Source organism: Dreissena polymorpha, chromosome 2 (assembly GCF_020536995.1).
Source record: "Dreissena polymorpha isolate Duluth1 chromosome 2, UMN_Dpol_1.0, whole genome shotgun sequence".
NCBI lineage: Eukaryota > Metazoa > Mollusca > Bivalvia > Myida > Dreissenidae > Dreissena > Dreissena polymorpha.
Window position 1 is genome coordinate 121,150,438 of NC_068356.1, and position 12,669 is coordinate 121,163,106.

Sequence of the window (12,669 nt, forward strand, 5' to 3'; positions counted from 1 at the left end):
CATAACTGAATTCATAAGGCCCTGGTTTAAGGATATGTAACATTTCATCGGTTAATTATAAATTGAAATTAAAACATATTCTCAGCAGGAAGTGGGGCATAAAGCACTTTTATTCTTTGCAAAAATGGCTGAGTAGGATGAATGTTTTCTGATTTATGACATGGATTCTGACCTGCTTTACTATGGATTTGATAGAGTAGAGTTTGAAAGTAATAGAGATGTGTTAATTGAAGTTAAAATGATTTACTTTGAGCCAGAAATTAACGTTACAAGTAGAGCTAACAGTTTAAATGTGGCATCGGATTTAATGGATTCGCGCGAATTCTGGACGAGTGTTGTGTCTGTAAAATATTAAATGGAAAGCTGTAAATGTATCAAGTCGGAAAAAAAACGGATGGTTGCATAATGGTATGCGTGAAATAATGTAATTCTACGTATTTATTTTCATAGTTATGTCATTTTGTAACCATTCACATTCGTCACTATTTGGAATTCCCGTTTCTAAAAATAGAACATTTTGGTAGCAACAACAAGGGGGGCGACTTGTGATGTCAGCAATCGTTAAGGTTACAATATACTAAATAATCGAGTCATGAAGGCTGTACTCTCTAAACAAATCATCATATTTTCCTCGAAGGCATGTTATACACTTTAGACTGTTGTTCTGGTTTTATCGTTTGGAGATATTGATAGGGTTAGCATAGGTGTTCACTACTAAATCCCTGAAATAGGATAAAGTTGGAGATTAAAGTAAAAAATGGCACTGCAAAAAGGTTACAATCCACTAGAAAACGGCCGAAAAAAAAGGCGTAAAAATTTTGATTTGAGTCGAATTCTTTTTTGGTTTGAACATGACATATCTTTTTTATTGCTTAAATCGATTCAGCTAAGAATGCCCATCAAGAAAAGGTATGGTTATGGGGGTCCCTATGCAGGGGTTTTTATCTGATTTTGGGGAAAGAGCCTGGCCTTTTTTGAGGGGAAAAAAATCGCGCAAAATGCCGGATTTTGGGGGAAAAAATGACACGAAACGCCGGATTTTGGGGAAAATAAGGAAAGTCTTAAATAATCAATTCAACATATTTTGCTGTTTTTAAAACAAAATCAAGGCAACAGATAATTTAATTATGCAATATGTTATATTTTCTACACTGGATCAGGTTAACTTATGTATTTAAAGTTAAAAAAAAAAAAATTTTTTTTTTTTTTTTTTTTTTTTTTAGGGAAAAAATGAAGTCTGGGGGAAAATTTACCTGCTGAGGGGAAAAAAATCTGAGGGGAAAGGGCCGATTTTCGGCGGGTCCCAAAGAAGGAAAAAAGGCCCTGCTATGTGCAAAATGTTGTATTTATTTTCGCTCAAAGTTGTCGCTTTTACATCGAAACATATAAGGAAACTATTTAGTATATTTTGACCTGAACATTCAGCAGCAACTTCCCTGTATCTTGCAACTATGCTTTCAGCGCCATCGGCCCTCTCGTTTCCAAAGGGGATCTTGGATGGAGAAATAAGACAAATTATTTTAAAATTGCTGTAAATATGATGCAGTTTCAACTTACACCGACAGTGTGGATAAGAACAGACACACATGATCATGGACGTTTTACTTTTAACACTACAACAGTATATGCTTTATTTTTATTGAAAAAAAACAACAACATGTTATTATATGGTTAAAATGCACACAAGTCAGGGCTAGAAATTAACACTCGCAAAATGCGAGTGAAAAATAAAAATTACTAGTTAAGTTTTAAGCCACTAGTATTTTTTTGCGAGTAAAGAAATAGTGAAAAAAAAACGAGTAATATTGCTAAATGCGCTCGACCTCGTGAACGCTAAACCAAAGGTCAATTTATAGAACGACAACGTCCAAATACCCGTATGCGGAATTGTGTACCTTGTATGTAGGCTGGTATACTTATAGTACAGATACGCGGTAGTCAATATAAATTGCCGCCATAGTCTTTTAATGATTTTTGCTTTGGCAGACTCTTGGCGTCAATAGTCCACTCTATCTTTTTAATAGCGAGATTTCCGACACGAATTTCGGTCGCATTACTCCTGAATTTAAATACCAGGCTTCCTGAAAAGTCCCAAAAAGTGCCTGTCAACCGGACAGGCTGATGGAAAAGTTTGCCTGTCCAGACAAAAATTCACCTGACCGAACAGCGCGAGTTTATAATTGAAGAATTAAGTAAAGTTTAACTCATATTTATTGCAATGTGCAGCCTGTGTACAAGTACACTCGATAAAGTAAAACAAAACGTTTGCATGTTCTTGTGATTAGAGTGTATGATGGACAACAGCTTAAAATTATAGTCAGACTCAAAACAAAATAACATAACATGACTACGCATTGATTTGTAGACTTGCACTGTATTGGTTCGTTTCAACATACGTCACAAAACATATTGATTGTGACTCGTCATAATGCAGCCAACTTCTGTCAGACTTCCACTACTTTGAAAAGTTATTTTTTCTTGTTTTGCTTCATATTCTTTCGATTTTTTTTTCTCATCGCTTAGCTACCTTTTCTGGCCTTGTCTAGCGCAATTGAAACTTTAGCAACAACATTTTTTCATGTGTAGTTTTTATTACAACATTTGTAATTGGATAGGTGGTAATATGCCCGACCAATAAAATTGATGTTTTTGAAAAAAAACAACAACGGGAGAGCACTCTTATAAACTAGTGACGCGTTAGTGTTCTTAACGACAAAAAGGCTCGAAATTCACAAAAAGAGGGATTCTAATGGGGTGTTTTCCTTCTTTTGGCAAGTATTAGACTTTTCGGTATTTAGTCACAATATTTTTGGCCTGTCACAAAGAATTTTGCCGGACAAGACCGGCGGTCCGGCCTTTTCAGGAAGCCTGAAATACACACATATTTGTGACTATTATGAAAGAACGTTGCCTAAATAGTATATATTGAGCAAAATATATCGAAATTTACCTGTTAATAAACTATATTTCAAGTTTGTTTCATCCAATATAAATCCTTGTATAGTAAAGGTTCAAGTTATCTCCCTTGAACTGGAGGTTAAATTCAACTATGTTTGTAACTGAGTTCGAACACAAAAATTAATAGTGCAATATGCGCAAAACAGTAAGAAATGAAATTGGAAATAGTAAGAAGAAGAAGCAAAAAAGAATTATACCTATTGTAACTCAGAATATTAGAATTGACAGTAACGAAATACCTCAAAAGTAATTGGTATGAAATAGCTATGGTACGAAATAACAACAACAACAACAATGCCAAAATGGTTGCCTTTGAGAAAATGATCGTTCCATGTCTATGATTTCGAATGAAATACAGGTAATTTTTGTGATCTAAGTTCATATTTGTCAAACAACGGGTAGATTTCAGATATATACACTTGTAAATACTGTAATTCCCATAATAATATTGTATTTATTTTTCGTTATGGTTTTTACAGACCGGAGTTTCAGTGTTCAGATTTATTCTGAACGCGAATTATTTCAGCTAAGATACGCGGATGGTATTGGTACAAAGAACGTGGAACTGTGGACTAATTCACATGTGTTAATTGAACTTGAACAAACATGGCGTCAAAGCGAAAAATAACTAGTTTCTTTCTGCCATACATGCCAGACGTCCCGATCTCAGCGGGACAGTCCCGCTTTTGGGCCCTTTGTCCCGGCGTCCCGATATGAGACGATTTGTCCCGACATTCATAAAACGATGTATGGTCTATAGGTTCCCAATAAAATTCGCTATTCAAGCTCTGTTTGGCTAACACTTACCACTGCTAATCATTTTATTGCACCCAATTAACAATCCGATTCTACTTCTCGTGTGTACCAGTGTTGTTTATGACACCTTATCAGCGACTTATCGGCTAATTATTGATTTTATCAGGCATTCACACCATGGTGGTCTTCAAGATAGTGGTCGCTTATTGCTATCGATAGTTGTATTATAATGAAATAAATGTTGAAAATGTGTTTGTTTTTGTCTTTGTTTGAAACGGTTTACAAAACAATTGTTTTGTAAAATTAACTCTACGTCATTAATGAGTCTTTTACATTCAATGTTTAGTTCCAAAAAAGCGGGATAATCCGAATGTGAAATATACCAAAATCGCAACAAACAGTCCAATAAGTGATACCCATCCTGTCTAGTGTAATTGGGTGTAATTGTAATAAAAACAACGAGGTGCTATGCATGACAGTTTGACCCTACTCCAATTAAGTTGTTGGCAGTTAAAATGAACACAAAGACGGTTTGCTTCCACCAAAAACCTACCTCAAAAATGTGTACGGCCGCGCATTCCGTGTCAAGCTGATGTAACTGTTTGGTAGATAGTGTACTGTAACCCGTACTTCAGTGTACTGGATAACCTCCCCTGCGTTAATGTTTGCCATTGAAAGTAATATAATGAGTATTGTTGTCGTTATGTTCCAGATTTTGTACTCTAAAAAGATGAATATTATCTTTGTTGTTTGCTATTGTCTTATTTAATTAAACTGTTATTGTTATGTTTTAGATTTCATGCTTCATATGAGATGTTTTATGTCTTGAATAAAAGTATCAAGAGTTTTAATTAGTACTATACTGACTACAGTAAAGGTGGAATGATAGATCGTTTTAGGTGTCCTGCTTTTTGGTCAAATGTCCCGACAATTTGTTATGGAATGTCCCGCTTTGGACCTAAAAAATTCTGGCATGTATGCTTTCTGCCCACGGACCGAAATAACAATACGAAGATAAAGCAAAGTTAACCGTTGAGTTAGAAAAAAAAACGGAATTTAAATTATGTTTCCAGAAAAATTTGCGAGAATGTTTTTGATTTTGCGAGTTGGTATTTTGCAAGTAGAAAAAAAAGTTCAATTCGAGCCCTGACAAGTATAATTGAATTATCCGAATTTTAAACAGCGTATATCATATCCTGTAGGATACCTGTAGGATGATTTTGGGCTCTGTGGTAAGGACTCAAGTCCTTTTTAAACCCCTCTTCTTATCGACGTCTTATGGTACTGTATCCGTATGTGTTCTCACAACTAATAAAAATAGCCCTTATTCAGTAAAAAATAGTTCCTTAAGTATGGTAAAGAATGAATGTCCTTTTGACAAACAACAGTTGTGATCACTAAAACTTATACACTATGTCCCCATTCCAATGTAGATCAATCCTGCTCTTGAATTCTAATACATTCTTGGCATCAACTACACATTGAGGCAAGTCATTCCACATGTTAATCACTCTTCTGGAAAATTGATTTTGACAAAAAGATGTTCTGGACTTTGGTTTCTCAAGCTTTAGGTTATGTCCTCTAGTTGATGATGTATAATTGAAAAAGTTCTCAAAAACGCAATCATCTATATTTTTGACTATTTTAAATGTTTGAATGGCATCCCCACGAATTCTGCGATGAGCAAGTGATGGTAATTTTAGTTCTTTAAGTCGTTCCTCATAGGATGAATTCCTCAAATTCGGTACAAGTTTTGTGGCTCTTTTTTGAACTTTTTCTATGCTAATAATGTCCTTTTTTAAATATGGGTACCATATAACATTTGCAAACTCAACATGCGGACGCACCAAGGCAGTATATAATTTCAAAAATAAGTATTTGTCCATGAACTCAAAAGATCTCTTTATTAAGGCTAGGATACTGTTTGCTTTATTTATCTTTGTAGATATATGCTTACTAAATTTTAGATCTCTTTCGAAGAGCACTCCCAGATCACATTCCTCAGTTGCAGCCTGCAGAGGCTTATTATTCATAGTATATTGTTGATTGGGGTTATTGTTTCCGTAATGTATAACTTTGCATTTGTCAACGTTGAAGGCAAGTTCCCATTTTTGTGCCCATTCGCTGAGAGAGTCAAGATCCTCCTGCAGCCTGCCTGAGTCCGTCACAGGTGCATATAACTTGGTGTCGTCAGCAAATATTTTAGAAATACAGCTCACAGAGTCGGTGATATCGTTAACATATATTATAACAAGGGACAAAATTGTCACAAAACCAGGTTTTTATTGTGAAAAAAAAATCTGATAAAGGGAGAAAACTCAAACTGAACTTTTGAAATGACAAAAAAAAATTAAGCCCCTTTGTAAGTTTTTTTTTTTTTAAATCTATTTTTAGTCGTGGCGACCTTGACATTGGAGATATTGACGTGATTCTTTCGTGGGACACACCGTCCCATGATGGTGAACAAATGTGCCAAATGATTTTAAAATCTCACAATGAATGACATAGTTATGGCCAGGACAAGCTCATTTATGGCCATTTTTGACCTTTGAACTCAAAGTGTGACCTTGACCTTGGAGATATCGACGTAATTATTTCGCGCGACACACCGTCCAATGATGGTGAACAAATGTGCCAAATGATTTTAAAATCTGACGATGAACGACATAGTTATGGCTCGGACAAGCTCATTTATGGCCATTTTTGACCTTTGAACTCAAAGTGTGACCTTGACCTTGGAGATATCGACGTAATTATTTCGCGTGACACACCGTCCAATGATGGTGAACAAATGTGCCAAATGATTTTAAAATCTGACAATGAACGACATAGTTATGGCCCGGACAAGCTTATTCCGCCAGCCCGCCAGCCAGCCAGCCAGCCAGCCCGCCAGCCAGCCCGCCCGCATTCGCCAATCTAATAACCAGTTTTTTCCTTCGGAAAACCTGGTTAAAAAGTACTGGACCAAGCACATTTCCCTGAGGAACTCCACTCTCTACACTTATCCAGCTAGATGTACTTCCCTTTATTGACACACACTGTCTTCTCTGACTCAGAAAGTTCTCAATCCAGGCCAGAACATTTCCCTTAATGCCATACGCAGATACCTTCCTTATGAGTCTTCTATGCGCAACTTTATCAAAAGCTTTCGCAAGGTTTAAGTAAATGCTGTCCCAGCTTTCGCTTCCTTCGATGAACTTTGTCCAGTCCTCCATAACATGTAGCAACTGTAACGCACAGGATCTATGTGGTCTAAAGCCGTATTGATCATTTGATAATAAATTATTCACACTTAAATGATACATGATATGTTTTCTAACTATTTTTTCAAGGATCTTGCAGACTACTGATGTGAGACTAACTGGTCTGTAGTTACATGGCTTAGTTTTGTTACCTTCTTGAAAATTGGCGATATTCTTGCATCTTTCCACCCTTTTGGAACTTCTCCGGATGACAGAGACTTCTTGAAAATTAATGAAAGCGGTTTGACAAAAACGTCAGGCATACTTTTAAGCAAATATGGATGTATTTCATCCGGACCCATGGACTTAGACGAATCAATATCCTTTAGCAAATTTAAGACTTCCACTTCAGAAACATGTATGTCATTTAAATTATTTTCCACAGTTTTATCTGGTAAATCAGGTATATTATGTAAAGTTTCTTTTGTAAACACAGAGGCAAAAAATCCATTAAGAACATCCGCCTTTTCATTGTCCGATCCAACAAACCCCCCATCGTCCAGTTTCAAATTAGAAACGCCAATGTTTGACTTAACTTTACTTTTTACATACCGCCAAAATTGCTTCGGTTCACTTTTAGCTTTAAGCGAAATAGTCCGTTCATAGTTTTTCTTACTCTTCTTCACACATTCATTGGTCGCATTTCTCACCACTTTATATGTTCCAAAGTCTGCCGTCCTTTTCGTAGCCGTATATTTATTCCAGGCATGACGCTTCCCCTTAATAAATCTCAATGAATCCTGTGTCATCCACAACGGTTTCTTCGGTTTCCAGTCAACTCGTACCTAAGTCAACTCGTACCCTAGTCAACTCGTACTCGATTTGGTCAACTCGTACTTTAGTCATTTTTCAGATTGGTCAACTCGTACCTTTTTAATATTTATTCTTTATGGAAACAAATTGCGATGGGTGAATGCATGCATTAGATGTTTTTAATGTTTATTGCAGGTACGAGTTGACCAAATAAAGTTATATTTTTGCATAGACTAACATTACTTTTATGGATTTTTTTACCAAATATTTGTTAACTTCTTCCATTGCATGATTTTTATAAATAAATACCAAATTGCAAAATAATTATCATTCATGTCGTTACACTTGTGTATTAGTTAATAAATGTTGTTATTGTTGTTGTTGATATATATGCCTCAAATTATGGTTCGTCTGAAAATTTAGTTCATGATTTAATCAATTAATCAACACCTAAAATACGTATTTACACCAACGTGATACGGGTCGTTAATATCGTAATTTACCTAATCTTCACCTTTGTTAAGTATTGATTAACACATTACTTGACACGGGTTGTTAATATACAAGTCGATTTAATCAATTAAAAAAGATTGGGATTTTTTGTGTAAAACAAACGGCTTTATTGAGTATTTAGATGTTTTAGCATTCTCCAATAAAATAATTAGATTTCATGTAAATTTGAAACAACGGTCATAATATTCGAATAATTTGAACATTAAAATAAAAAGAAGGCAAGTTATAGACTCTTTTGTTTTTATTTTGGCATTTATAAAACACTTAAATAACATATACTACATTCATATTTAACACACACAATAAACAATATATTTCACACAGGGTAACAAACAAACCATATTACGCAAATAATACATACATGTATTAAACACAAGAACTTTTATTAAAATTAATACAACTACCGACATAGAATCTGTACATCAACAAAGTTTCAACAGAAACAGAACCAACACTTGTTTTTAATGACAACAAACATGTTCACACACATCAACACATTGTTTAATTAATCTTCGGCGTCTGTGACACTCACAGATGGCTTGTACAGGCAGCTGAACGCCTTCAGCAGACCTGTGGAGGTGAGGTTGCCCTCTCGGTAGCTCGATTACAGGGCGAAAGTCTTCCCCTGAAGTGTCGCATATGTTGCACGCTGGTAGCGGCGGAGTTTCATGTCCAAAACGAGCTCCGCGTTTCTGACAGCGGTGACGGCCTCATCGTGGAGAAGCTTGACCAGAAGATAGAATGGCGGGCAGCTGTCGTTGGCCTTGTGGTTGAGGCGTCGGTGCCAACCTGCAAATAAGAAACAAACTATTGTCTAGTTGCTGTGACGTAATAGAGTAGTGAATCCATTTAAATTAGGAAGGTACGTGTATTGCATAAGAGGAATAGTTATAGCTTTTTTTATTACTATGAGTTGAATGAGGCTGTTTTCATCTCACTGACAGGGTTTAAATTATTTCAATTTACAAAAAAACTAACTGTTCAAGATCGTCTCCTGGCTCCTCGAACGGAGCTTCAGCACGGAAAGACCTGTCGTCATTGGTCTCCATGGGAACAGCGGACACAGGCACCTCGATCACGCGCACAGAAGTGTTCATCGGAACATCGGACACACGCACCACGGTCACGTGCACAGAAGTGTCCATATCAGACTCTGTTTCTTGGCCAGGCTCGGGCACGGACTCATGATCTGACTCGGATTCTGAGATACTGTCGTCACGGACATACACTTCCATGACCTCCACCGATGGCCGTTCTCTACATGGCACACAAACAAACGAGAGTTCGATGATGCCTTTAACCATTCTGTTGTACTGGCTAAGTGTGACACCTAAAAAGTATACAAATCGTTCTGATACAAATTTGTTTTATGATTTTTGGTATTGTGGCAAAAATAAGGTTAATGCCAAATTCTAATATGACAATGCCATTTTATTTTTTTAATTATTTGTAGGCAATATTGAATTAGTTATTTAAAAACGTAAATTAGTTATATATCATTCACGTTCCGTATTGAATTAATACATCAAGCAAAGATACTCGTACTCTTACGTACATTTAGTCGTGTTAATATGTCAATTGCGGAAGAGAAACCTATCACCGACAATCAATCAATTAACACAGACCGTTATCTCTTTAATCTCTTAATTAATCGACAACGATCAATAAAGGCCAGATGCTACTTCACACAGCGCAATACACGCGAGAATTATTGGCAGTTGATCAGTTTAGTAAATTGAATATTGATGATGTTTTTATTGAGATTTCATGATGTTTATATGGATTTTAAATTTATTTGCCTATGCAGGGATCGACAAGATTACAATAAATTAGATAATCCGACAGACGGTGCTGAATGAAAGAACCATAAACAACGCAAGGAGTTACACTCAAAATCTCATAATCTTAATGATTATCAAACACATATTAATGTACAAATAATTTATAAATTTCATATATACAGCTTATATATAAAATAATAAATGATGCACTTTATATTGTGTACATTATAATTTAGACTTTAAATACTCGCCAGTTCCAAATAGTCTATTATAAATGATTATAGCCAGTAATAATGATAAAATAATAAAAACTGACTAATCAGTTATAACAAAAAAAGGTTTGTATTCCTTAGTTTACGCTTCTATAGAGGTCCGTTTCTCGAATGAAACTTGTTAAAATAATTATAAAGGGATTACTTACCAGTTTGACAGTGTCTGTGTTGCCATCTGTCGCATTCATCGCACATAATGGCCTTGCACTCATCTGAAACAATATGTCCACACACAACACAAACACAGTCCCCATCTCCCTCATCCATGATGAAGCAGATTAATTAAACAAAACACTTTTAAATTATAATCCACGATAAACAATAAATGAAATTAAGTCCAAGACACGAAACACAGAGTCCGTATTTAGTTTCAAGATATTAATGATTAAAGCCAATCTGCAAAGCCTTTATATAGTAATTTGGGGATTTACTCATATAAAAGTGAGAAAACATACTCCTTTAACTTCAAAGTGGATCATACCGTTAATTGGTTAAGTCATCAGGCGGTGTTTACAATCAAACATTTCATCAAAGAAAATGCCGACAACTACCGCGCGTGTCATTTTAGATGCACGACAAACAAATTGTTTAATAAATCGCCGACTGTCCTATTGTCATAAAGGTGTTATTAGTCAACATTTTATCAAACAAAACGCCGACAAACACGTCCTTTATAATTATACACGTGTGAAAAATAATGAACTAGTCTACTTTTGAAACAATTTTTTTTTAAACCTTTATTTATCTAAAACATATACAAAAACATATTTCACGTCTTTGATATATATATAAATAATTTTTTGGAGGGTACGAATTGACCAATTCGGGTACGAGTTGACTAGTGGGGGTACGAGTTGACCAAAAGTCGAGTACGAGTTGACCAAATCGGGTACGAGTTGACCGAAGGTACGAGTTGACTTAGGTACGAGTTGACTAGCTCCCGTTTCTTCATGTGTCCTGATTTTGGTTTAAACTTTGGAACAAACTATATCCTAGTCCAAATAATTAGACGTAAGCTACCCCGCTTACGTCTAAACGGCTACCGTCGTTTTCCTATAGCAAATTGAGTTCAACTAAAACTTCAGTTTTTCTCGTTAAATCTTTGCTAATGCATAAAATTATCATTAATTAGACATATATGTGAGCGATTACCTCTTAAATGTGTAAAAATTGTGCTTTTAAACCACTTATGTACATTTTTAAAAATAAACATACACAACACACTTCGTGTGTTTGTCGTTTATAGAATTACATTGAATTATCTTGAACGAAATTATTTTTTGAATAGGTTACACATAACCAATTGTTGTTGTACAACAAACCACATCACTTTTTAGCTTTCAGTACTCTTTAATTAAATGGAACCTATATGTGTGTGTTAAAACTACCAGTTGTATCACGGAGTGTATATTGTTAGGAGATGAATCGAGTATTTGACCCTTACTGTAGTAAATTAAATCTTATGCAAAAACTATTCATCCGATTTTATTGGTTTATACGTTATCTTGTTGCTTATTAATTCCTCTTTCAAAAATATACGTTTTAGTATATTCCCGTTGTTATTAATGGATTTATAGCGAGATAAACACAAGAAATACACATTTTATGTTTTACCACCGCGCGTTTTGCCGTATTGTGGCTATCGATTTTGTACAATTAGCGTACAGCGAAGCGCCTGAGGTTATACATTTTGATGTACCCACTCACGTCTTTTGTTGAATTATAGTTTCATTTCTCGGCCGATTTTGACAAATTATATATCATTAGAAAGCTTACGTTACGTAGTAAACAGATATATAAATATATATTAAGTTTTTTTTATCTGATTTCGACAGCCCGGCGAGTTATAACTTTAACTTTTGCAAATATCATACCGTTTTGGAGTTTTAGAATCTAGATTTACGGTTGACATGTTCGTACTTAATACCAATTTGTAGCGTTCTTCTGATTTCGACAGCCCGGTGAGTTATAACTTTAACTTTTGCAAATATCATACCGTTTTGGAGTTTTAGAATCTAGATTTACGGTTGACATGTTCGTACTTAATACCAATTTGTAGCGTTTATATTTGGAGTTCAGTTTTAAAAATTACATCTTGCTTAGGAGAATAGAATTCTGTATACGATAGAAAAAAAATTGTTTAAAAACGAAAGTAATTAAGGAATGAAGGCGGAAGAAAGTAGCGCGCGTTCCTAACGCACTGAACTGATGCTACGGTCTTGGCGATTATGCTTTTGTTTAGAAACCGGCCATTGAATTTCCTTTGCCATGATTATTATATTTTTTATGATATATTGTAGTATTTTGATCACGAAACATATCAATAAAGCTTATTATAAATAAATCTTAATAAATTAACTATTTCAGCTCTTGTTTATAACACAGAAAGGGTGT

The 12,669-nt window shown here is 35.1% G+C and overlaps 2 protein-coding genes across 5 annotated transcripts in view; both read right to left on the reverse strand.

Annotated features, from left to right (window-relative positions):
• Nucleotides 1–6,274: 6,274 nt before the first annotated feature.
• The window catches only part of LOC127868783 (phosphatidate cytidylyltransferase, photoreceptor-specific-like), a 195,479-nt gene continuing 189,084 nt past the window's right edge, over nt 6,275–12,669 (reverse strand). For 3 of the 4 annotated variants that reach the window (XM_052410857.1, XM_052410853.1, XM_052410856.1), the window contains exon 12: nt 6,275–6,442. The gene's annotated coding sequence lies outside the window, so the exon portion shown is untranslated. Of the gene's footprint in view, nt 6,660–12,669 lie in introns of all 4 variants that reach the window. The other variant, XM_052410854.1, reaches the window with a different exon arrangement.
• Nucleotides 8,728–11,213, reverse strand: LOC127870034 (uncharacterized). The gene is made up of 3 exons (XM_052412695.1): nt 10,425–11,213; nt 9,201–9,552; nt 8,728–8,821 (listed from the first exon to the last, which is right to left on the reverse strand). Exons 1-3 carry the CDS (start codon nt 10,540–10,542, stop codon nt 8,728–8,730), a joined length of 564 nt encoding a protein of 187 aa, XP_052268655.1. The 5' UTR covers nt 10,543–11,213.